Source organism: Berghia stephanieae, chromosome 2 (assembly GCF_034508935.2).
Source record: "Berghia stephanieae isolate SIO BIC M18660-M18661 chromosome 2, UCSD_Bste_1.3, whole genome shotgun sequence".
NCBI classification, from domain to species: domain Eukaryota; kingdom Metazoa; phylum Mollusca; class Gastropoda; order Nudibranchia; family Aeolidiidae; genus Berghia; species Berghia stephanieae.
The window spans coordinates 89,786,324-89,811,089 of NC_088361.1; the positions used below are offsets into that span (position 1 = coordinate 89,786,324).

Genomic DNA, 24,766 nt, shown 5'->3' on the forward strand with positions numbered 1-24,766 from the left:
GGACAAATTACCAAACACGGAACGTTGCAGGCTCAAAACCCATTTTCAGCCAACAACAACAAAAATAAAAATAATAACATAAATACATAACTAAAAATACAAAACAAGATCGACGACAAAATATTTCGTAAGTCCTCCTGGTTGAAGAAAAAATTTGGAATGTTATATTCATTTTTGTTCAATAATTTAGAGCTATGAAACATTGTTCAGGTGAAGATATGTAGCCTATTATGTAATTACATTATTCGGAGCCGTACAGAACTGGGTTTGTTAGGTTTTTTTGTGTGTGTTTTTAATATTAGTTTTTAAAAATTGCTTTTGTTGTTGTTGTGCTTAGTTCCAATTATTCTTGCTCATCTTGTCTTGAGAGGTCTAAAAAAAACGACCATAATATATTTCTTGCCTCTCTTTACTCGTTACACGAAGCTGTGTATGTCGCTTTGATTATGTGAAGACTAAGATATTAGAAGCTGTGGACTGTAAAAACTAATTTACAAAAATGAACATAACACCTTTTTAAAAATTAATAAAATATCAAACACGGAATATTTCCGGCTCAAACCCCTTCTTTCAGTCAATAACGAAAAAAAAAAAAAAAAAGAATTTAAAACAACAAAGTTAAAACTGCACATCACTTTATTGATTTGACTAAGCCAGCTATTCGAAGAACATAATTTAGCAATTGAGATGGTGCTAAAAATAAGACAATATGGCAAATACGTCAGTCAGTACATGGATCTTGAGGATCGCAAACATCTTCGTAAAATTAAAGTTACAAGAAGATGATAGAATACCTCGGCATGTGGCGTGTAGCATGGGCATGTATAAAAATACAGCACATTTGCTCGATCGATTGCACCCTGTTCGATACTATCTAAAGTACTTCATTTATTCCCAAGCTAGCCAAAATGGAACAAATTTCACACAAATTAATCAGGTCGCCCGTTATGCGTCCATTTTGTACCCCAACTTACAACTCCACCATTACAATAATTTGCGCTGGGGATTCCATTACAACAATGAAATTTGGGCAAGTACTCCTGGCTGCTATTCCATATACTAGTGATGATATGTTTGCTTCAGGAAACACTCAACTAGATGTTCTGCGGTTTGGGGCTCTTGACCACAATGGGTATAATATGTGGGACAGATGGAAAGTCCCCACTGATGAAGCGACGATGCCATGAGGCAAGTTCTCGACCGAAGTCGATTCGCCGCCAAAAGGTGTCTCCTCTTGCTGGTACAGAAGCCTGGCGAATTAACCAGTAGATTTTTGACCAATCAAAACATGGAATTTGTTTTGGTTTTTTTTTTTTTTTTTTTTTTTTTTAAGGGTTTTACGGCGCTTGCAATGGAATTTGTGACACACCTTCACACGTGCTCGGACAAACATAGTTGGTTGTTTATAAACAAAAACGTGAACTATTTCGACCTCCATCTGATCGTTGTTATTGTTTTTATATTGACAAATGGGTGACTAGTTCTCACACGAAATATTATTATTATGTTATGATGTTTAAGTTTACACATAGTTTTCTGTGTTGATTCTACTGATCAAGAGGTAGAACAGTGGGTATTTTACTTAACACATACCATCTAAAGTAAAACCTGTGTAGTTTGCTGTGTCAACCAATCACTGCCATTGTTTACATTATGACGATTGTCCGAGAGGCGTGGTTATCTACCGGTTAATTGTCTCCCGGACTATAAATGGAGCGATCTATAATATTTCTCCTTCAGCTGAGGACTATGGCCAGGACAAAATCAAGAGATCTCATTCAGAGACAAAGACAGAAAGCAATCTCATAGAGGGTTTAGAAGACACAGAACAGTGACCTCCTTGCCTACAACGAAAGGTCAAAAGACCCCATCCAAAGCACCAAAGAAAGACTTCAGAGAGAGAGAGAGAGAGAGAGAGAGAGAGAGAGAGAGAGAGAGAGAGAGAGAGGCGTAGAGAAGAATGAAAGAAAGAGTGAGTGTGTGTGTGAGAGAGAGAGAGATAGATGGATTGATAGAGAGAGAGAGAGAGAGAGAGAGAGAGAGAGAGAGAGAGAGAGAGAGGGGGGGGGGGGGGGACATAAAATTGACACGTTAAGTCTATTAACCAGCGCACCTGAACTAAGGTGAAGCCTTGTGCTATACTATAACACTACTGATAGTGCTTTCAGCGTTGCCAAAATGACTATGGTAGTGTTTGTTGCATAGAGTGATTATGGCTTATTACACCGGAGTTTGTCCCGGTTTCTATAATGTGGAACGGAGAACAGCAATTGTTTGGTACCATTTGGATAGGAAGCTAGTCAATCGCAAAGTACTTTCCACCAGATCTGACAGACCCAGCTACCCAATCACTGTTGGGTGGACAGGGGGTCAGAAAAAATCTTGACTGCACCCGGTATCGATCTCGTTCCATTTGATTGTGAAGCGAGATATCGGGACCACATTATTATTATTATTATTATTATTATTATTATTATTATTATTATTATTATTATCATTCTCCTCCTCCTTCTCCTTCTTCTTCTTATTAATTAATTATTATTATTAATTAATTAATTAATTATTAAATTAACTTATTTATTTATTTATTATCATCATTATTAATTTATTTATTTATTATTATTATTATTATTATTATTATTATTATTATTAGTAGTAGTAGTAGTAGTAGTAGTAGTAGTAGAAGGCCCCTCCTCCTCTAGTCTCGCCAGGCGAAACCGGCGGCCAGCCAACGAGCGTTTTGCTAACACGCACTAACAAATCACTAGGCAAGTGCTGTATGTGCCACGCGAACGGCGAGTTGTCCCTTCTTGCAGCGTTAGCTCTCCTATTTCTGGGGCAAGATCGAATTTCGCCTCTAAATAATTACACATGCTACTGGGTACCCCCCCCCCCCCCTTGTTTCTTCTTTTTTTTTTCCAACTCAATAGTGCTGATAACTGTTTGCCAGTGACACTGATTTTTTGTTTTCAAATAATAGTTTCCCTTTATATTATTCTTAATACAGAATAAACCGTTTCCACCACAGAGGAGCAGTAAGAATATCGCGACTTGGTTATCATTTAAACTATAATTGCATTGCTTTGTTATTTGTCTTTTGATGAAAACGGTAAGATGTTCTTTTAGGTCCAAGTAAGATTGAAATTCGTCTTTGAAACGTTAAGTTGTTAGGTTCTTTTTCGTTTTTTTTTCTTTCTTTTTTTTCAAACGTGGCGACGCTGTTTCTTTTTTTTTCTTCTGACTGGCAAGCGCTCGCTCTACTTGCCCGTATGGCTTGCATACACAAAACGATACATCTAGGTCACAAAACGGGACATCTAGGTCACAAATCAAGACATCTCGGTTTCGTTCGTGCCAAGATAGCAAACCAAACCGAGCAACTTGGGAGCTCGAAAGACCTTCTCCTAAAATACTCGGTATTTGCAAGACCCTTAACTGTCGTTCTCTGGCAAAACTCGTACTTAACTTTAGCAAAAAAAAAAAACACTTGTCCTTCAAATATCGATGATTTCAATGACTCTCATATTGGCAAAAACTCTCAAACTTGGGACTGCGCAAAGTGTGGGTCATTTAAAACGACCGATATTTGAAGGACAAATTTTCTCGACAAATTTTTTAATACGAGTTGTTTTTTCTTCTTCATAGTAGTATGGCAGCTAACTGACAGAAAAAAAAGTCCACACTGACACAGCTGCAGGATTTCCACCAGATGGGAATATAGTCAGATGGTTACAAAATAAAAAGTAGTCCTTCAGAGCCATAAGACATATAGGACATTAGCGATTGTTTGCTACCTTTGGATAGGATGACAGCCTATCGTTAAGTATTTTCCACCAGATCTAACAGACCAAGCTACCAAATCTTATTGATAAATTGAAAAATGCTTTTGTATAAGTAGAAGGAAGTAATATGTAAAAACAAGTTTGACACAGTTGTCAACGTGACTGACTTCTCCTTTTTTAAACTAGCGACGATGACGTTGATTGATGTAACTTTTGTTTGTTTTGTTTTGAAGGGTTTTACGGCACTTGTAACACATTAAGGTCATATCAGCGCCAGTAAAAACGAAGAAAATGGGATAGTAAAAAGTTCAAGAATTACAATTAAAGCACCCAAGAAAAGGTAAGACAAAGGGGAATTGATTCAAATAAGAAACGGGTGTAGATTCCAAGAGCACACTATCAAAGTACATAGTTTGCGATCACTAACAGTAAAGTCTCATCCAGACACAAGCACAGGTCCATACTAAGAGGAATACACTCAAATGTTTTACAAATCAGATATAATATAAAGAAACATAATACAGTGTATAACTGATAGATGATTTACAAGGAAAAAATAACATCTCCCAAAACTAACTATACATTTGACTGCTCCCCTCCAAGCCTCGGTGTCAGGCCAGGGCCAGGACAAAACCAAGTGATCTCATTCCAAGACAAAGACAGAAAGCATATTGGAAAACAGATATAGGGGGATAGAAGACAGTATGTACCTCCCTGCCCACTATGGGAGGTCAGGAACCCTACCCAGGATGTTACTTTTAAGTGAATGGAAAAAGAGATTGGTCATTCATCTCTCTACAACAAAAAAGGAATTGCAAAATCTAATGCAATTTGTGAATGGCCATATGATTTCTTCAGGAGAATTGATACTAATAGACTCTTATAGAGCGCGCGATATCCTCAACAATGAGACTCTTGGTGCTTTAAATTACATCAACACAAACCACACATCGCTCAGATTGCATAAAATTTGTGGTTTAAAAAACCCCCAAACCCCCCCCCCCCCCCCAAAAAAAAAAACCCCATAAGAAAATAAACTAAACAAGAACAACAGTTAAACCTTGTTTGTTCGCTGCCTTTGGAACTTTTGGAATCATGCTATGTCTCTCCTGCCTGGAGGCTTTTGCTAGGAGGGGAACAAGTGGATTTGTTGGTTGTTTATTATTTTTTTTTTTTTTTTTTTTTTGTACTGAAAGATAAAACGACCAGGAATGGGAAATTTTTAGATTTTGTCCCGTTAAGAAATTAAGGTCATTCTCTTATTTAAAAATAGAGAACCATAATAACTTAACCCTTAACTATACATTCAGTTTTTAGAGTCCAAACCACCCCTACATTATACCGTTTGGAGGCAGCAGTGAGCCACACCATCTAAATACAAAAAACCCCAAAAAAACTTGAGCTTTTATATATAGCGCAATATCCACTAAACATGCTCAAAGCGCTTTACAAAGGGTCCTTGACCAACAGCAACACGTAACATATGGAACGAGACATGACGAAAGGTAGGTAATATAACTATTTTTCCTATAGAGACAAGGCTGTTAGCGACAGGTACTTATTTTACACCTGAATATGGTGAGAGAATGTGAGTAAAGAGCCTTATCCAAGGACAACTATGCGCTCAGCAAAGCGCGAACCCATGACCTTACGATCCGAAATCGAGTCTATTACCACTAGACCACATAGCCGCACAAAAGTGTTGGAGAACAAATATACAAAACATAAATACAGACATAAAAGCAAATCTGTCTTTGATGTTTTAAAAAAATTTATCCCTTTTTCTTTCTTATATCACCAAATGTGATATCAATTACAACAAATAGCTTTTAAAAAATAAAAGAAATTTATTGCGCAACAGCGTTGAATTTTATCCAACAATGTCTGGACCACACATACACTTCCTTTCTTACAAAACTCATCCACAACCTTTAAAAGTACATCGCCTGCACAAACTTATACACTCACAACCACAAAAAAAATTTAAAAAATCATTAAAGTTATCCTATCCAAGTGGCAGGTCTAAATTTGTTCTTCTATAAATAACATACTGTCACAGAACCTGCAATGTCCAGTCCCACAACAGTAAAAAAACCCAAAAACATAACAACAAAAAAAAAACGATCATCTATAACGCAATTTACACACTAAACGTGCTCAAAGTGCTTCACAAGGGGTCCCTAGCCAACAGCAACACTAAACATGTAGGATTAGACATGATGCATGCGTCAGGTGATATTACTAATTTCTGACAGAGACAACGTTGTTAACGGCCAGGTACTCATTTTACACCAGAGTACAGTGAGAAAATGTGAGTAAAGAGCCTTTTCAAAGGCGTCAACTATGCGGCGCTCAGAGCGGAATGCAAACTCTAGACCTTCCACTCTGAAGGCGAGTGTCAGACAGCTGCACAACACTATGTTGGAACAATTTTGACAGTATAGATTGAATTTGTAGCAACAAATATGAATCATATACCAACATTGTTGGTGGATAGACTACTGCTGTTATCGGGTATAACAAAATGCTATAGTATCACAAATAAGAAAAATATATTTTCTATCACGGATAAAAAAAGAAATAGAGATATTCATCTATAAACTTTAAAAAAAAAAAAAATGTTTAAACATCCAACGTGTATTGTCACTTTGCCAGTTTATTTTTATCTTCTTCTTATATATATATATACATACACACTAAACACAGGCATATGGATATTGACCTTAAAGTTATTGGCAAACATAAATAAATAAATAAAAAATAAAACTATTTAAATAAATAAATTTTAAAAAAACAAACAAAAAACATCTATAAACTTGATACTTCAGCATTCTTTACATCCAATGTAATTTCTAGATTGTTCAGATATAAGAAAGAGGGTCACGTTTAGTGGATATTGCGCTGTATAAATGCTCAAATTTTATTTTTTAAAAATATTTACTGTTTTGGGACAAAATACTGCAAGGTCTGTAAAAAAGTATATTGACCAAAAGGTTTATTTATACTTTATAACATTAGATATTTGGTCACGGAACATAAATTCTCGCGGAGCTAAAAAGTAATGCTGAATCTCTGACCTAAATTCACATTTCATCATCTGGTTCACCCTGACATAATACTGCTGCTATGTGGTCTAGTGGTATGACACTCGCTTTCGGATCGGAATCTCCTGGGTTCGAGCCTCACTCGGTGCATAGTTGAGTCCTTGGAAAAGGTTCTTTACTCACTTTCTCTCACCATACTCAGGTGTAAAATGAGTACTTGGCCATAACAGCGTCGTTTCTGTCTGGAAAACATTGTAATATAGCCTAACAGGCGTCATGTCCCGTCCTAAATTGTAAGTGTTGCTGTTGGCCAGGGACCCTTTGTAAAGCGCTTTGAGCACTTACTTTTAGTGGATATTGCGCTATATAAAAGATCAATTTAAAAAAATTTTTTTTTGAAACCCTCGATCAAAAACGTAAATTCAAAATCTTATTAGAGCTTTCAACACATTTAGGCCTCAAACACCTGATGAAAGGAATGAATTGCAAGGAGTGAAAAACCCGATATCAGTGGTAGTCTACCCACAGTATGCCTAGCAAAAGTTGTTTGTTTGTTTTAAAGTGTTTTACAGAGATTGCGACACATATTATGGGTCAATTCAGTGCCAATGAACAAAGGAAGAAAATTGGATGGTCAAAAAATTATAGATTTACAATTAAAAGGATAAAAGAAAAAGTAAGACAAAGGGGGTCCAATTCAAATAGGAAACAGATGTAGATTCCAAAAGTCTACTATCAGTGTGCGGCTATGTGGTCTTGTGGTATGCCACTCACTTTCGGATCGGAAGGTCCTGGGTTCGAACCTCGTTCGGCACATAGTTGAGTCATTGGAAAAGGCTCTTTACATATATTCACTCACCGTACTCAGGTGCAAAATGAAACCTGGTTGCTAACAGCATTGTCATTGTTGGAAAAAATTGTAATATCGCCACACAATGCACTCATCAACATGTATGCAAACATTTATTTTATCACATACCCTCTATCTCTATCATTCCATTCTCTACACATCTCTTGCACACACACACACACACATATATATATATATATATATATATATATATATATAAAATATATATATATATATATATATATATATATATATATATATATATATATATATACAATCACATGGAGCAACCATTAAGAAATTTATTTAAAAACTGCTCAAAGATTATTTTGATCATAACCAAAATACTGAGAAATTTCAGGACTGAAAATATTTTTCGTTGTATTTACCATAACACTGTTATTATCATTTTGGATAGAGTCATGCATAAAATCAACAAATGCTTTTGTATCACAAATTAGAGAAATAAATATTCTATCACAGATATAAAAAATATTTATAGAATTGATATTTCAGCATTCTTTAAATATAGTATAATTTCTAGATAGAACAGACATGAGAAGGGAGGGGGGAGGGAATGAGATCAATCCTGGGTGAAGTCGAGATATTTTCTGACCCCCCCCCCCCCACCTGTCCAACCAGGAGTGATTGGGTAGCTTGGTCAGTTTGACTGGAGGAATTTATTTTGCAATAGACTTGCATCCTATCCAAAGGGTGGTCAGCATTTGCTGTTGACCATTTCACGACATACAAAGAGGAATAAACTCCAGCTCCATGGACATGTGTACAGTAATGTGTTCTTCTATGTCTATGTGCACTTACACATGGTGGTCGCCATTTCCATTGGAAAACTAACAAATTACAGACAACAGCTCGATAGATTAGTAATTTCCTTAACAAATTCATTCAATTGATAGACAATCTTGATAATCTAATTCAACTCGTTTGGTATGGATGAACAACATTATTCCCAAATATGTGAGTCCCATCAACGTAGTCCCAAAAAAAAAAACGGATTTTGTCTTGTGACAGACTTGAGATTCATCAACACGTACTGTAAACTACCGTCATTCATTTATGAAAACACTGATGATGTCCTGAACATTTCAAAAGTTGGAAATTAAATGGTTACATGGGATCTAGAAGAAAGATTTTCCATTTTCCATTTTTCTCAGTGACAGAATAGAAACTTATCTGAAAAAAAACCTCATTCTATTCCTTGGCTTTAGTTCGATATCTGATGCTAATTCTGAACATTTATGTCACCACCATTTTTCATAGTGTATCTTATGTTGTTGTACATCACAAGAGAGGCAATACGATTCCATGTCATTTATAAATAATGATGGTCCACATATAAAAACATCTGTTGTGAACTTGTCAAAGGGTAAGAAGACTTTTTTCACCAGACTTTGATCAATGTGACTCGCTGAAAAATAATTTAAAAATTTGTTAACATTTAAGGTAAACGATTAAAAAAAATATTGACTTAACAGTAAAATTCTAAATCCAGGATTTTAAAAAAAATCTTAAATCTACTGAAAACAAGTAAAAACTTCACTACATTAATTGTAAGCATATATATATATATATATATATATATATATATATATATATATATATATATATATATATATACACCCAAAAAAGGAACGATATTAAACGCTGGATTTCCCCTGAAGAGAAATTTATATATATTTTAGATATAAAGGAACCTTACCAAGATCAATAAAGCTATACAACATTACAACAAGCTTGACAGCACATAAGAGAGGAACAAGAAATATTTTAAAGAAAAAACTCCTACACAAAATTAAAGCTAGCTTATAGTCAAAATCACTGAAACATAGTTGGCAATTTTTCAAGATTTAGCTATTTATCTAAAACTAAAAAATATCACATTACTTAACTGTTTAGATGATTTTCAATTTTTATTTCAAAATTTAAAAAACAAAACAAAACAATAAAACAAACAAACAAACTTTCAACATAATTAAACTTCTAAATCTATGCATTCCAAAACAACCAGAGAATGTGGACTTCATGAACAGTTCAAAGACCAGTTTACCTGTGATACCACGAGGTGTATTTTTACTCTCCTTGGTAACTCGAAGTTTGACAGTAACATCGGAGTTTTCTTTTCGAATCTTCAACAACTCTTCCTAGAAGTAATAAAAATAAAGAAAAAGAGATTTCTTTTGAGTGATTATGATATTGAAAATCATAAGAAATTTAAATACTATATGGCAAGGTTTATTAAATAAGGTACAAATCATTTCAGTAAACAACCCACTAGTGCCATTCTCTAACAATACATGGTTTTTTTTTACAGCATCGTATGGTAATTTGCATTTTTACAGAAGAATATTAAAAATTTGATTTTTATTTTTAGGTATGACAATGTATTAGGCATATAATCGAGGAACAAAATCATGTTCTGAGCACAATTTCCTGGTATTGAGAAAAAAATAAAAATAAAAAAGGAGAGAGTTTTTATAAAGCCCAATATACACTAAACATGCTCAAAGCTCTTTACTTGGAGTTGTAAGCAAATAACAACACTGAATACATAAATTGAGACATGTTGCAAAGAACCACAATTACAGGGGGTTTTTTTGTGAGAGAGTAAACAGCCTCTTTCAAGGACTCAACATTGTGCGATCAGAGCAGGACCCTAACCAGGAATCTACAGGTCAGAGGAAAGAAGGAGAGTGTCATGCCACAAGACCACAAACTCTATTATCAGGATGTCGACTGAAAAATATTCCTTAGCCACAATTCCTTATGTAGCAAACAACGCAGAGAGTGAAACAATGTTTTTCTCACAGTAATACAATATCGATTATGTGAGATAAATGATTGGGCCATATCTCAAATAAAGAAATAAACAAAGCTAATTAGTGACAGGTATGTTTTTATGAAATTCTTATCATGACACCACTAACCCTAAATATCAAATCATCTACAGTTTTTGCACTGTAGATGAGAACAGCTTTCCTATTCTTTGTCTGCTCACTGTTCTGAGATGAGAGGTAGACGAAGTGTTGAAGAATACTGTATAAAGGATTTATGCCCACCCCTCCAGCAAATAAGACAAGATCTGAAGGAGTGTCAGAATTCTGAGGATCGTAGAAAAAGTCACCGCCAACTCGAACCATGACAGAGTCACCAACTTGACACTGAAAAAGATAAATAAGTATGAATAAACATTGATTCTTAAAAATATCACTGGAATAATTCTTAACTCGAATTACTACTTTATAATGTCCCATGATTAAAGCATCATACTTTGCAAGAATTAAAATAAACAATATTATCTTAATCACTGCATTAAGTGCAGCGCTTTAAATATTCTACAATACACAGAAGTCTGGCTATTTTGAGGGTTTCGTAACAACTAATCTTACAAAATCCTTTGCGATATTATTTTATGATGAAACAGTGAAACCTAAACAGACAATAACTAATGTTTTATTTGAATTTTTTAAAAATCAGAAACTAGTAGGCATATAATTTAAAATATCATTGAAAATCAGCGTTGTTTCCGCTAAATATAAAAAAAAAATTATGGGACAATATGATAATAAAACTGCTATAATTAAATTTGAGTGTTTTTGCATGTTATTTCACTTGATTTGGATTGAATAAAATACACATGATGTGGAAAATCTTTAGACAAATCAAACTCTTTATCATTATCATGTTCATCTCCTGAAACAATCAATTCTTTAACATCTAAACCCAGGGATTGAATAACATTGTCATCAATCCTAAAATTTTCAATATCAAAATGTCTATCTATTCAAGTTCAACAATTCTCTTTTCCTTTGTCATTGATTCAATCCCCTTAATCACCCCCACTTTCAATTTCCATTTTTAATAATTTTTATTATTCTACATCCAGAGAGAACAGGACTTTTGCAATCTAACACATCTCACAACACTTGCCAGAAAATAAAAGAATCAGAGAGAAGTAGACATGGATTTTGTAATTATTGCAGGATCCATCATATCTTACATGACATACATTATATCTCATAATAATAAAACGATTGGACAAATAATTAATTTCTGCTGTTAACAGCTTCACAAATAATAAACAGATACACTTGAAAGTTTATTGCTGCAATTTCATACATGAAATAGTTGCAACAATCTAAATCTTGATTTCTTTTCTTTTCATTTATTCTTTTCAAATACCAAATAAAAAAAGTGATCCAAAAACCTTAGTATGAACCCAGTAAGCAGGAGGGTGCTTCGCAAATTTTATAGCAAGATGGAAGCTCCTACTTGAAGAAAGAAGATTTGGTGCCGAACACATGGAGAAACCTCCGACTGTTTGAATTCCTGGTATAAACATATCAACCCTGTAAAAATTTTAAAGGGAAAAGTGAGCTTCTTTTACTACCAGTATAGGAAAAATAACCGTAATGTACACAAAATACTGATCTACGGGGAAGTTAAGATTTTGATTAGAGCTTTGATATATGCGCAAGTTAATCCTATAGACACAAGAGAAGGATTGATGAAAAAACAATTCAAAAGGGATCAAACAAGCAGAGGATATGCTGACAAAGCGCTGCAGAGCACTATTAACGTGGATGTTTAGGCGCTATATAAATTCATTATTTACATTTACATTTACAATCGCACAATTCACTTCAAGCGTCCTTGAGACTGCGTAGCCAAGATCATCATAGGATTCACCAATTACTTGATTTTTGTTGAAGTAATAGTGGTCAGATAGTTTAACTGTATATATGTGATCCACCACATGAAAACAGGATTATGTTGGGTAGGTTCAGCTGCAGGATATTGAATTTATAGACAAATTTCAGACGTTGGTTAAGTTTATATAATTTATTGAGGATAACAGGTACAGCTTCTTCAATTGACAAAAACTAAATTATCATATTTTCTATTATTTTAATTTCAAATTGATAATTAGCACCTCATTCTTACAGATAAAACCATTTGTAGACGATGGGTAACTGCTGAGATGGTGATAATGTCTCAATAATGATCTATCCTGTTTTCAAAGATAAAGCATACTGTTTGACTACTTTAAAAAAAAAAAGCCATTGTTATGCAGTTATAATAGAAATAACCAATCATAAAAATCTGGCATAAACTAAGATTGTAACACTCAACTGATATATCTAATAATACTCTACTCAGCTAGAACATTGATAAAAAAGTAAATAGCTGGAGTTTATCACACTTATTTTGAAGTATAAAATTAATAACAAAATTGGCTGCTTCTCTTTGAATAAGACACTGAACTATCGCAAACTTCTTCCCACAAAAAAATAAATTAGACCTTGTCTCTATATGACTGCAGGGTTATGAAGGGATCAGATAGAACTCTGGACGGATGCAGAATCAGGCATTGTGTCTTTTACATCTCAGTTCAGTGCTCTTATTGGATACCTTATTTCATGCATCATCAAAGCAGATTCAGGGTAGATCAGAATGGATCAACTATGCAAGAAACTAAAAGTACAAAATTTCAAAATGATTCTTTTTTATAAAGTAGAAAAAAATACCCCCAAATAAAATTAGGCACACAAGAAAATACAAAATGCAAATAGTTTATCAAGCATTTTACCATTGCCCAGCCTTGAATGTAAATTTCTTTTCTTTTACATTCAATGTTAACAGTTTTACAGTCTTTGATATATCTTTTATGTCAGTGACGATAGCAGGAGCAAGTACCTGTAATGGAACAACAAAACATACCCTGAAAAGACAGATAATTATCGATTAACTGAAAAAAAAAAATTAAGGGGAAAAAAACGTGCAAACAGCTGATGTTTCCAAAAAACAAAAACAAAAACACAGTTGAAATTAATGAAATATTTTACATTAATAAAGCACTTTGAACACGTTAAATGAATATTGCGCTAAATGCTTTAGATTTTACACCAATCATATAAACTGATATTTAACATTTTAAACATATACTAATATAAAACAAGCATAAAAAAAAAAAAAAAAAAAAATTAAAAAAACAAACCCAAAACATACAAATAAATAATAATAAAGTTGAACTTTTTATTTCATCAAATAGCTTGTAATGGGGTGAGAGGATGGTGTGTGAAATATCCAAGTCAATGTTGATACCGCTGCATTATCAACGTATACACATGCTTAAACAATGCTTACTTTCAGCAGCTCATATTTCTTTGTTGAATGGAAAAACGTTACCATCACCACTCATTTTGCAGAGCTGCACAGCCACTGACACATGATGTATTTCAGTATTTTTTTGAAACATATATTACAGACAAATTTCTTCATGGGTATTTCATAATCATATCCAAACCTCATAATGCTAGCTAAAAATTGCTGAGGGCCAGATACACGGCACTAAAGAAATCATACAGCTCAAGAGATAAATTTTAAAGATTAATAGACAGCTGAAGTTTAATAATACCAGAACAATGCGATTCCTTCTTGAACCTTCATTCAACTCCATTTATAAAAAAAAAAAAAAGAAAATAAAAATAAACAATGCTCACATTCTGCCTTGTGTGATCAGCTGTTATTGTTATGTGATCCGGCATTGTTTTCATGGGAGCCCTTGAAATACTCCTTGTTGATCTGCAATGTACAAGTGTAACATAATTCAAATAAATAAATACAACATTTATTAATGTTTTGCTCAAAGTCATAACCAAGAACTACCACTGTTAAAAGCAATGGGACAAGAGATAAATGCTTCCTTTTCAACGTATGTTAATCTTAAATATGTCTGAGTATTTTGCATTATGTGGTTTCTATTTTTTCCACAGATTGAAGACTTTTGATGAGGGTGAAAGTTGGTGAGTTTTCAACATATACGATAAGATCTCAAAATTGGACACCTCTCCAATCAGGAAACCCAGCAAACAGGGATGAAATCCAGTGAAATGGAATTTTTCCTACAAATTTTACCGCTCTAATTGGACCTGATCCCAGGCTAATTGTAACGATTTAGTCAGAACCTCTTTTATTTTGATGATTTTATTGCAACATTCTCTCTTCCACTGTACCAAAATATCATATGCAAAATGACATGAAGAAGAAACCCACAATTGAAAGTTGTCATACACCCAAAATTACCATTGGATGGATAGTTGTGATCGAAATCAAGTGCAGTTGATTAAAAATGGGTTAAACAATCAATATGAAGGATACTAACATGTTTGTCTAATTGAGGACAATGCGTTTATATTAATAAAGAGGAAGATAAAAATTTGAAAATAACACATTATTACATTAATATGACGTACGTGTTACATAAATAAAATCGGTTAGACATAAGAAACATAATTCGCTACATTTTTATCCCTTATATCTCACTGAAACAATTGCAAATAATTCCCCTCTATGATTTAATACATAGAATAAAGAAGTGTTTGAGCTGAAATTTAAATGACAAGACATGTCGCATAATGATTTCTTTTTTTTATCCCTGGTAAAATCAAGGAGTTCAAATAAATTGAAAAGGATTCACACGAGGCAGTTTGTATGTCTTAATTGGAATGGTTCTGGCTTTTTTCGGGCTTATTACTATTACTATTACATAATTTGGACTGATAATTCGTATAACTTTATATCGATATTATTAATATCGAATTTTACAAAGAAACAAATAAAAACAATAAATGCGCATAAAACAGTTGGAAAGTATGTATTAAAAATATAAAAATAGTAAATGATAATACTGAAAACATTATGGACTAAATCTAAAATATTGCATAACTAAATTAAAAGATGTCTATATGAATATCGATATCATGGGTTTGGCAGGGAGTTTCCCTTTATTCATCCCATGGGGGAAATTTCTCAAGAATATATTCATAGGGAAGACTGGATATGGAATAACCCAGGTGTCAGCCGCAGTGCAGCACCGCAAATTGAGCTAGGGCGAGGTGACTGCTCAAGGCCACACAGCACAGCGATGGGTGATCGAACCCAGTACCTTCGGTATGATGCAAAGACTGTACTGCTGAGCCACACTGCCCCCTAGCTAAGAGAGTTAAAAAGCATCTGCTCATAGTATAGATATAGAGCCCTGAAATTTGGCATGAATAAAGTTTAGATGTTATTCCAACATTAAGCATTATTATTTCAAAAACCTACGCCGGAAATTTTTTAAAAATACATTAAGAAATTGCCAAATTTTAACTTCATATAGAGTAGAATCGGGTAAGTTCGCCGACGGGGAAATTCGCCGTGACCCTCCATCCCCAAGAAATAATGTCTGGTAAACATTTATCCTTAGACCCCTCACGTTGGAATAGTCCATATTCAAAAGCCAAGATGTGAATGTATATAATGCTCTAGTTTGCAGGAAAAAATGAGAAATCTTTAAGAGTTATAGCACATCAAAATGACATGTAATTATCAAGATGGTGTTACATCCTTGACTCTTTGACTGTAACGGCAACCCTACACTAACGTTCCCCTAGTTTGTGCATTTGAATGTGAAGGCCCTGGTCACAAAATCAATGTGGTATTCACTTTGTGGCCATGGGTTGAGTTGCCCAATTGGCAAATTAGCCTCCCACGGCAGGCCAGAAGTGAGACATTGAAAAAACGGCGAAATTACCCGATTTTACCCTAACTCTTGAAATTTTTGATGGATTCCCCATTATTTGTACCATTTAAAAGGAAATTGAAAGACAAAAAAGTGATAGCAAATTATCTGCGATATTCCTCTTCATAACAAAGCTATGCATCATTTACTGACACCCCCCCCCCCCCCCCCATGAACGTGAACGACAATTTCCAGTCATAACTTTTTTATTTTAATATCATACTTATGACTTATGACTTTTATGGGGGCGTGTTGGGATGGGTCACAATTTGGTTGACTCCCTACTGCTGCTGCTCACTAAACTGGATACTTCTTTCGCAACATTCATAAGGTTCATTCATAAAGCATATGACTCACAAAACATAGATATATTAATAATAATGTAGTGTTTTTATGCACCTCCGTTGACGGTGTATCTTAATGGATCGTTTTTAAGCACCTCCGTCACGCATGCGCATTCCACCCAATTTCATCAGCGATATTGTGTTTCTGTATTTGGACATGGCAAAAATTATATTGTGACATCTGTAGGATGTCTTTGTTAATAAATTCATATAAAAATAATAATAATCTAAAAAATCGAAATATAAAACCAGAAAATAGAAGCTGCATTGAAGGGAAAATAAGGTTTTAGAAAGACCTTATTAAATGTGATGACCAATCAGGTGGCTCCGTAGCGCAGTGGACAAGCTGTCCGACTTTAACCTTGAAAGTACTGGGTTCGATTCCCATTGTGGACATTTTTTTAAAAAGTTTACTTTATTGAGAAAGACATCATTTTTGTTTGTTTGTTTTTTCCCTCTTTTTTTGATTTTTGTTTTTCAAAAACTTTTTATCATGTTTAAAAAAAAGCTTCAATTTTAATTTTCTAAAATTATTTATTTATATGAGATCAGTATTTGTGTGCCGTGTCTCTTTTTACCTTTGATTTTTTAAATTATTGTTATTATTCTTTAATTTATTATCATTGTATAAACGTACATCGGTAACCAAAGCAGCGTGTTAAAAACTACAATCTAAAGCTATTTAAACCTCATGGACGTATGCAGCAACATTTTCATTAAATAATAATAATGTCGGATAGGATCGAATTCTTTCCGAAAGAGCCGTTTTAAAAATGTTTTCCGAGTAAATCTGTGAGCTAAGCAACACATTCACGTACAAGTACAAGCAGTCAAATAGATAGCTAATGGGAAATTCCACGGGTAACGGACTGACAAATCAGACCAAAAATGCATACATTTCGTGCTCTGAAATGCAATGTATTTATTGTATGGACCTAATATTTTCCATCGACGTGTATCATGTCCGCCCTTATGATATATCAAAAGGATAAAGTTGAATCTTTATCAACTTGAATTTTTTTGACATTATAATGTTGGTAACAGACTGACATCAGAAAATCCATCTTTTTCAATTTTATATGTAGATGGATCAAACTTTCGGAAGTTAAACCTTCCAGTAACAAATAAGTTCTTTTATAGTAACCACGAGATGTTGTTCTACAACCCACTAGCAATATTTAAAAGATTGTCCAAAATTTGAATCTGCAGTCTTTGAAAAAGTGTCGGTAACGGACTGACAAATGGATGGTAACGGACTGACACCTCTGAATTTTATTACTCAGAATAACGGTTACTGCATAAAATCCAGAGCAAAGAACAAATTATGTAATTATGAGCAACACTGAATACCCAGTGTGATTGATCAAACCAACACTCTTCCTTATATGGATGTCAAGCTACATTGGGCATGATGAGTAACTCGATGGGTGACATCTGATTACCTCAATCCCAACTTTGCTTTTGAAAAAATTAAATAATTAAATAATGATTCGTGGAGTTGAAATCTATTCTGTCACAGTCAAACGGGAACTTTATTTCAACTATGAAATTAAATTATCAAAAGAAAAAAAAGGTAGATAAGAAAGGACTTTAAAACTGGGGAAGTTTTAACATTCTTTTGGTACTTATTTTTGAAACTTAATTTCTATTCTGTATTTCATCTTGATTCCTCAAGCTTAGGAATTGTCAAGAGGCCATGACCGTCACTGCAAACTGGTCGATAGTATTGGCAGTCAATCTCTTCCTCATCTGCACTTGACCAGAAAGCCAGTTATAAGATCTGAGAAAGATCTTCAAAAATTTCATTTGGATCATTTTATCCTTGATTGTTACAATTTTCCTATGCAAATTGTGGGATTTCTCTTAAGTACATTCTGAGGTTCTGAGGGAGCAAAATAAACTCAAGCCAATTTTGATTCCTGGATGAAATTCACTAACAATCGACAACCTCTTTTTCAGGGTTTTTACAGGAAACTTTTCTGAATTTTCGTCCTTTCTCTTTTTTCATCTCTCACAATTCACAATTATGAAATCTTTTTCCCTTGGTGCTCGCCAAGAGTACTTCTTGTCCAAATAGTAATTTTCGATCAAATTATTTTATTTCATCTTGAAAGCCCATTTCTATGATTAAAATATTTCAAAAACCATTGGTTGATGTATTGCAGTACAGGCATAGTTTAATTTTTTTTTAATTTTTTGGGAGGATTGTAGACCCTCAAAGTTGAATTCAGTATTTTACTTTCCTGTGCTGAAATGTGAGGCAGATGTGGATTTAGGTGTGCTTGGTTTACTTTCTTTTGGAGTTGTAGATTGATCTGCTTTTCTCTTTTTTTTTTCATTTTGCTTGAAAAATCCCGTTATTTCTTTTAAGCATCCTTTACAATCACTTTCAAGTTTTCTTTGAGACTCCTGCTTTTGTTGCCTATCTTTTTCCTAAACAATGTAATGCCCATCAGTTTTCAGTCTTTCTTGATAATTTGAACCATGGATAGAGTAGGCATCTTGAACCTGTGAATAAAGAAAATTGAGCGAAATTACATCATAAGCTATGAAAGTCAAATCGGAATAAAAATAAAAAGCAAATCTTGTTGTCTTAAAAATAATACAGCAAAACTAAGAAAATAAAACTCATTTCTAACTTGTATCACATTACTTTGTAACAACTAGAATATGACATTAAACACAGCTAAACAGCTTGCTGACCCACAACATTTAAAGCCTCAGTGACTCAAAAGTTTTTCACATTAATTTAAATGTTTGATTTTTATTTTTCTCCCAGGGCTTCTTGCCCCTTTAACAGAAGACTACTACTGGCTCCATTGTCATAAGGACATTATAGAACAATAAACAGTGTTTTTCCCTCAATTCAAACATAGCAAAAATCTTCAAGTGATCAAAAGATTCACAAGCTTTAAAAGATTCAACTTACCTATTGCAAAATAGCAGGCTTGATGCTGAAGGCCAGTGTTTGAAATTTTATGATCCAAATGTTTATAAAATGGCTGTTTGATCAGTTGAAACACATTGGAGTGGACATTACTCTTGAGACTTAAAAAATAACTTTTATATATTGTTTTTGAATTAAAATAGAATTAGTCAGTCTGTTACTGTCAGTCCGTTACCCTAAAAAATGTCAGTCCGTTACCCAACAAAAGTACCTTAAATGATAAATTTCTTGAAAAATTATCTTACAGTGCTAAAGCCATTCATGTAAGAACAGAAAATCTGAAATAGTGAGTCTGTACAACAATCACATCTTTCGTAGATGAAAAAATACTGTTTTAATGGTAACGGACTGACATACAATTTCCCAAGGTCATTAAAACGACCGATGAGGACAACATTTAATTAAAATCGTAAATTTCAATGTTTATATAGGTTCCTGATACTTATAGTTCGACAAATGGATGATGCCAAGTCTGCAAAGATAGATCATCATCAAGCCCTACTGCAACCTCCTCGTGGTGTCGAACGGTAACAGGTCAAGCTGGCCAACTGCAGAGGGCGACAAGAATAGGCAATGGCAAACCATTCTTGTAACTTTGCCGAGTTAACTGCATGAATAAGTCCAAAAAGTTAAACGGTGACAGCGTAAAGGGGAGCATGTTTTCACGGAAGACTGCTGCCTCGCTCGGTTGGGAGCGTGATGTTCGTCAGGTCACACCGAACCGTCAGCCAGTTACTAGGCGAAATAAATTTAACAAATGTGACAAAACCAAAATTGGGACATGGAATGTCAGGACCTGTGCCCAAAAAGGAAAACTAAACAACATTCTAAAAGAAATGAAACGGCTCCAAATAAATATTCTTGGCCTGGCAGAGATGAGATGGAAAGAGCAGGGAACCATGTCAAAACAAGAAAACAACATGACATATAAGATCATATGGAGTGGTGGAACCTCTTTCCAAAAAGGAGTAGGGATGATCTTAGACCAAAAATCAACCAAATTTTACAAAGGGCACGTAGCAATCTCAGACAGAGTTTTGCTGGTTAAGCTAAGAGGACCTGTAGTTGACACCAATATTATTCAAGTTTATGCACCAACAGAAGAGGCGACAGATGCAGATATGACAGAGTTTTACCATTCACTAGACAAAGCAAAACGAATGTGTAAATCACAAGAAGTCCTTATGGTAATGGGGACCTAAATGCTAAGATTGGCAGAGGCAGAGATGGTGACATAATCGGACCACATGGACTCGGAGACAGAAATGAACGAGGAAACATCTGGGCAGATTGGTGTAGAACAAATAAATTAATGATTTCAAACACCTGGTTTCAACAACACCCAAGAAGAACCTGGACATGGCAATCACCAGGGACAGAGCAAGGAACCAGATAGACTTTATAGCAGTATCATCAAGATTCAGAAATGGCATATTAAATTGCAAAACCTACCCAGGCGCCGATGTAGACAGTGACCATGTCCCAGTTGTTTGTACAGTAAGGATAAAGTTTAAAGCTATTCAGAGAACAGCTGGTAGAATAAAGAGGGATTACAGGTTATGCAAAGACAATGGCATACAAACAAAAATGAGAGAAGAATTTGAAAATGCACTCATGATACAAAGCCAAAGTGAACCTGATAACGAAAAATGTGAAAAACAATTTGATATATTCCAAAAGTGTGTCAAAGCAACTACAGAAAAGCATTTACCAATAGCTCAAACAAACAGCAAAAAGGAATGGATGACAAATGAAATTCTAAACCTATTTGAAGAAAGACGAAAATGCAACAGAGGGTCTGCAGAATACCAAACATTGAACAACCACATTAAATCCAAATGCATCGAGGCACACGAGAACTATCTAGACTGGAAATGCTGCGAAATCGAAAGAGAATACAAACCCAACCCCCAACAAGCTCACCAAAGAATAAAAGAACTATCAGGGAAAAGGAAAAGCAAAGCAGCAGGAAGTTGTATCCAAAACAAACAAGGGGAACTGCTATTTGAAGAACAACATATAGAAAGCCGATGGGTAGAATACATAGGCGAACTGTACAATGATCCAAATAGAAATGAACCACCACGGAAATTCAAAGAACCATTAAGCGGACCAAACATCACCAAAAGTGAAATTGAACATGCCATGGAACGAATGAAGGATGGTAAAGCAACAGGCCCTGATGAAATATCTGTAGAGGTATTAAAAAGCCTAGGAGATCTAGCAATTGATGAACTTCACATATTATTCAACAATATATACAATACTGGGAAAATTCCAGAAGATCTCTGTAACTCTATTTTCATAGCAATACCAAAGAAAGCAGGTGCAGTCAGATGCGAAAATTTTAGAACTAATAAGTCACATCAACAAAATACTGTTGCGTATAATTATCAACAGGCTAAGGAATAAGATTAACCCCGAAATCGCAGAAGAACAATATGGATTCCAACCTGACAGAGGGACAAGGAACGCAATATACCTCCTCCGTGTTTTAAGTGAAAGAGCTATACAGGTTCAGACCCCACTATACCTCTGTTTTGTCGACTACAAAAAAGCTTTTGATAGAGTACGCCACGAAGAAATACTAAAACAACTGCACTCCATTGGCGCTGATGAGAAAGACCTCAGACTCATGCAAACATTATACTACACCCAGCAGGCATCTATCAAAATCGGAAACTCTACAGGAAATTCCATTCCTATTAAGAAAGGAGTCCGTCAAGGGTGTGTTGCCTCACCGGATCTGTTTAATCTATACCAAGAAACAATCATGAGGGGCATAAATAATATGGAGGGAATAAAAGTAGGAGGTCACAACATAAATAATATAAGATACGCAGACGATACGGTACTCATTGCAACATCAGAAATCCAACTTCAAAAGATTGTTGACAAAGTGGTAGTAGATAGTGAAGCCAAGGGAATGGAAGTGAATATCACCAAAACAGAATGCATGGTAATACAGAAAAACCCCGAAAACCAACACACCTGCAATATAACGATTCACGGCGAGCAGCTTACCAACGTAGAAAGTTTTAAATACCTAGGTTCAATAGTGACAACAGATGGAAGATGTAACCGAGACATACGAGCAAGAATAACTCAAGCCAAACAGGCCTTCATGGACCTGGGAAACATTTTGAAAAACAAACAGATGTCGTTCGGGATTAGATTCCGAGTCTTGAAGTGCTACGTGTGGCCAATCTTGTTCTACGGATGCGAAAGCTGGACTACAAATGCAGAAACACAAAAGAACATTGAAGCTTTTGAAATGTGGTGCTTGAGAAGGATGCAGAGAATATCGTATACCGCACACAAAACGAACGAAGAAGTGCTAAAACAAACATACCAACAAAGGAAACTAATGCCCTTAATAGTGGATCGACAACTATCCTTTTTCGGACACATAGTAAGGAAAGATAAGAATGAATACCTGGCAAGTTGTGGAAAAATACCTGGTAAACGCGCCCGGGGAGACAAAGAAAAACACTCATAGACCAACTGAAGGGCTTCACCAACCTAACAATCCAAGAGCTGTTTGAAAAAGCAAGAGACAGGGAGGAATGGAGAGAGATAATTCATGCAGTATCCGAAGCCTGGACCAGGCATGGAACCTAGAAGAAGAAGAAGATACTTATAATTGTTTTAATATCAATAAACAACAGCAAAGGTGGCTATAATTTGTAGCAGTTGCAAGATTTATAATATTGAGCAAATATTCTTTTCGTTCTTCAAATAGGGGATACCCTTACATAAAGCTACAATAAGCATCCTGTACCACAAATATGCACAAAATATCCTTATATTCATAATCCTGAATGATTTTCCAACAAATTGGTACCAAATTTTAATATGTTCTTAAGGATTTGTAAATCACCCCTTCGGTTGACATTTTCGTGGAATTTCCCTAATAGTAAAGTGAGGAGAATAGTCTTAGTCTATAGTCTAAAAGGCTACTACTATATAGGCTTGATAAAATTTTCAAACTCAAAATATCTTAATTTGACCCGGTCAGGGGGGATGGGGACTTGAAAAAACATAAAATTTGATACCTTATTTGTTTCTCTACGACTTACGGTTCCAGAGTTATTTATATTTTTCTGTTGAAATTTTTTGTCAATTTTACAGAGAGAATCTGCGATCTCACTGCTGCCTCAAAACCAGCATCTCGCGGCTATCGGGAAATTTTGAGTTTTGCAGTCAACATGGCCCACTTATTGAGTTTTCAGTAATTTTGTTTCAATTAAAAAATAAATGGCAAGTGTTAGGTATCATTTTAAAGGTCAGAAAATAAGCTTTATTTTCATATAAATCATTTTCATGTATGAAAAGTATGGAAAAAATTAAGGATAAATGAAAATGGAAAAAAATATGAGGTTTTTGTCAAAAAAAGTGGGGTTGGTGGTGGGAAAAATAAAATAATGAGCGAGTGTATCAATTTTTATGAAATTTGGCAGAGATATTCTTCAATTAATTGTCTATCGATGTATGAAGTATAATTAAAATGTTTCCATAATCTAAAAAGTTCTTATAATTCAAAAATGTATAATTTTTTATTACATAAGTTTTCTGAGAAATACAATCAGTAATCAGGAGTTAAGAATAAAATATACCGTTAGAAAGCTTGTTTTGTGCCCTTTAAAATGATACTAACATTAGTCACATAGGTTCACAAATAACGCCATGGTGACCAAAACAGTAAAGGGCCAAAAATAAAGTTCCAAAAAACGAGTTTCACCTTGTGAGCCTATCGGCGGCCACTGGACTGGAGTTATCAAAGTGAATACTATCACTATCTATCAGTCTAACTCTTTCTTACCGGATCTGAAACTTTTTTGTCAGCAACTGTCGAAACAGTGAAGTCATGTTTGCTAGCTCCTTGTAACTTGTAAACGAAGTATAGAAAATGTAAACTCTATTCCAAAAGCTTACATTTTCATAATATTGAAATACATTCGGGGGCAGTTGTTGGATTACAAAAATGAGTGTCTAGCTTTCGAAATCAAACTTTCGGTTTCGAAATTAAAAAAGAAAGCCAAATAATCTATATTAAACGCGACCAAAATAAGTTTCGATATTAAGTTCAATTTCATAAAATGCTTCGTTGTCTCTAGTCAAATTAAATGACCATAAAATAAATGAATTGAATTTACATGTTTTAAATCAAAGACAAGAGAAGCTGATTCGTAAAGTCTTTTTACAAAATATTATG

General features: G+C 34.4%; 1 protein-coding gene across 2 annotated transcripts; it reads right to left on the bottom strand.

Annotated features, from left to right (window-relative positions):
* Positions 1 to 8,581: 8,581 nt before the first annotated feature.
* On the bottom strand, positions 8,582 to 24,620 carry LOC144965797 (oxidoreductase NAD-binding domain-containing protein 1-like). 2 transcript variants are annotated; one of them, XM_078901518.1, is made up of 7 exons: positions 24,374 to 24,620; positions 14,198 to 14,279; positions 13,285 to 13,391; positions 11,902 to 12,043; positions 10,622 to 10,855; positions 9,745 to 9,838; positions 8,582 to 9,105 (listed from the first exon to the last, which is right to left on the bottom strand). In XM_078901518.1, exons 1-7 carry the CDS (start codon positions 24,418 to 24,420, stop codon positions 8,939 to 8,941), a joined length of 873 nt encoding a protein of 290 aa, XP_078757644.1. In that variant the 5' UTR covers positions 24,421 to 24,620; the 3' UTR covers positions 8,582 to 8,938. The 2 variants fall into 2 exon arrangements, with proteins under 2 accessions (XP_078757644.1, XP_078757645.1); XM_078901519.1 differs by lacking the exon at positions 24,374 to 24,620 and having other exon boundaries at positions 13,285 to 13,416; positions 14,198 to 14,282.
* Between the last annotated feature and the right edge of the window lie 146 nt (positions 24,621 to 24,766).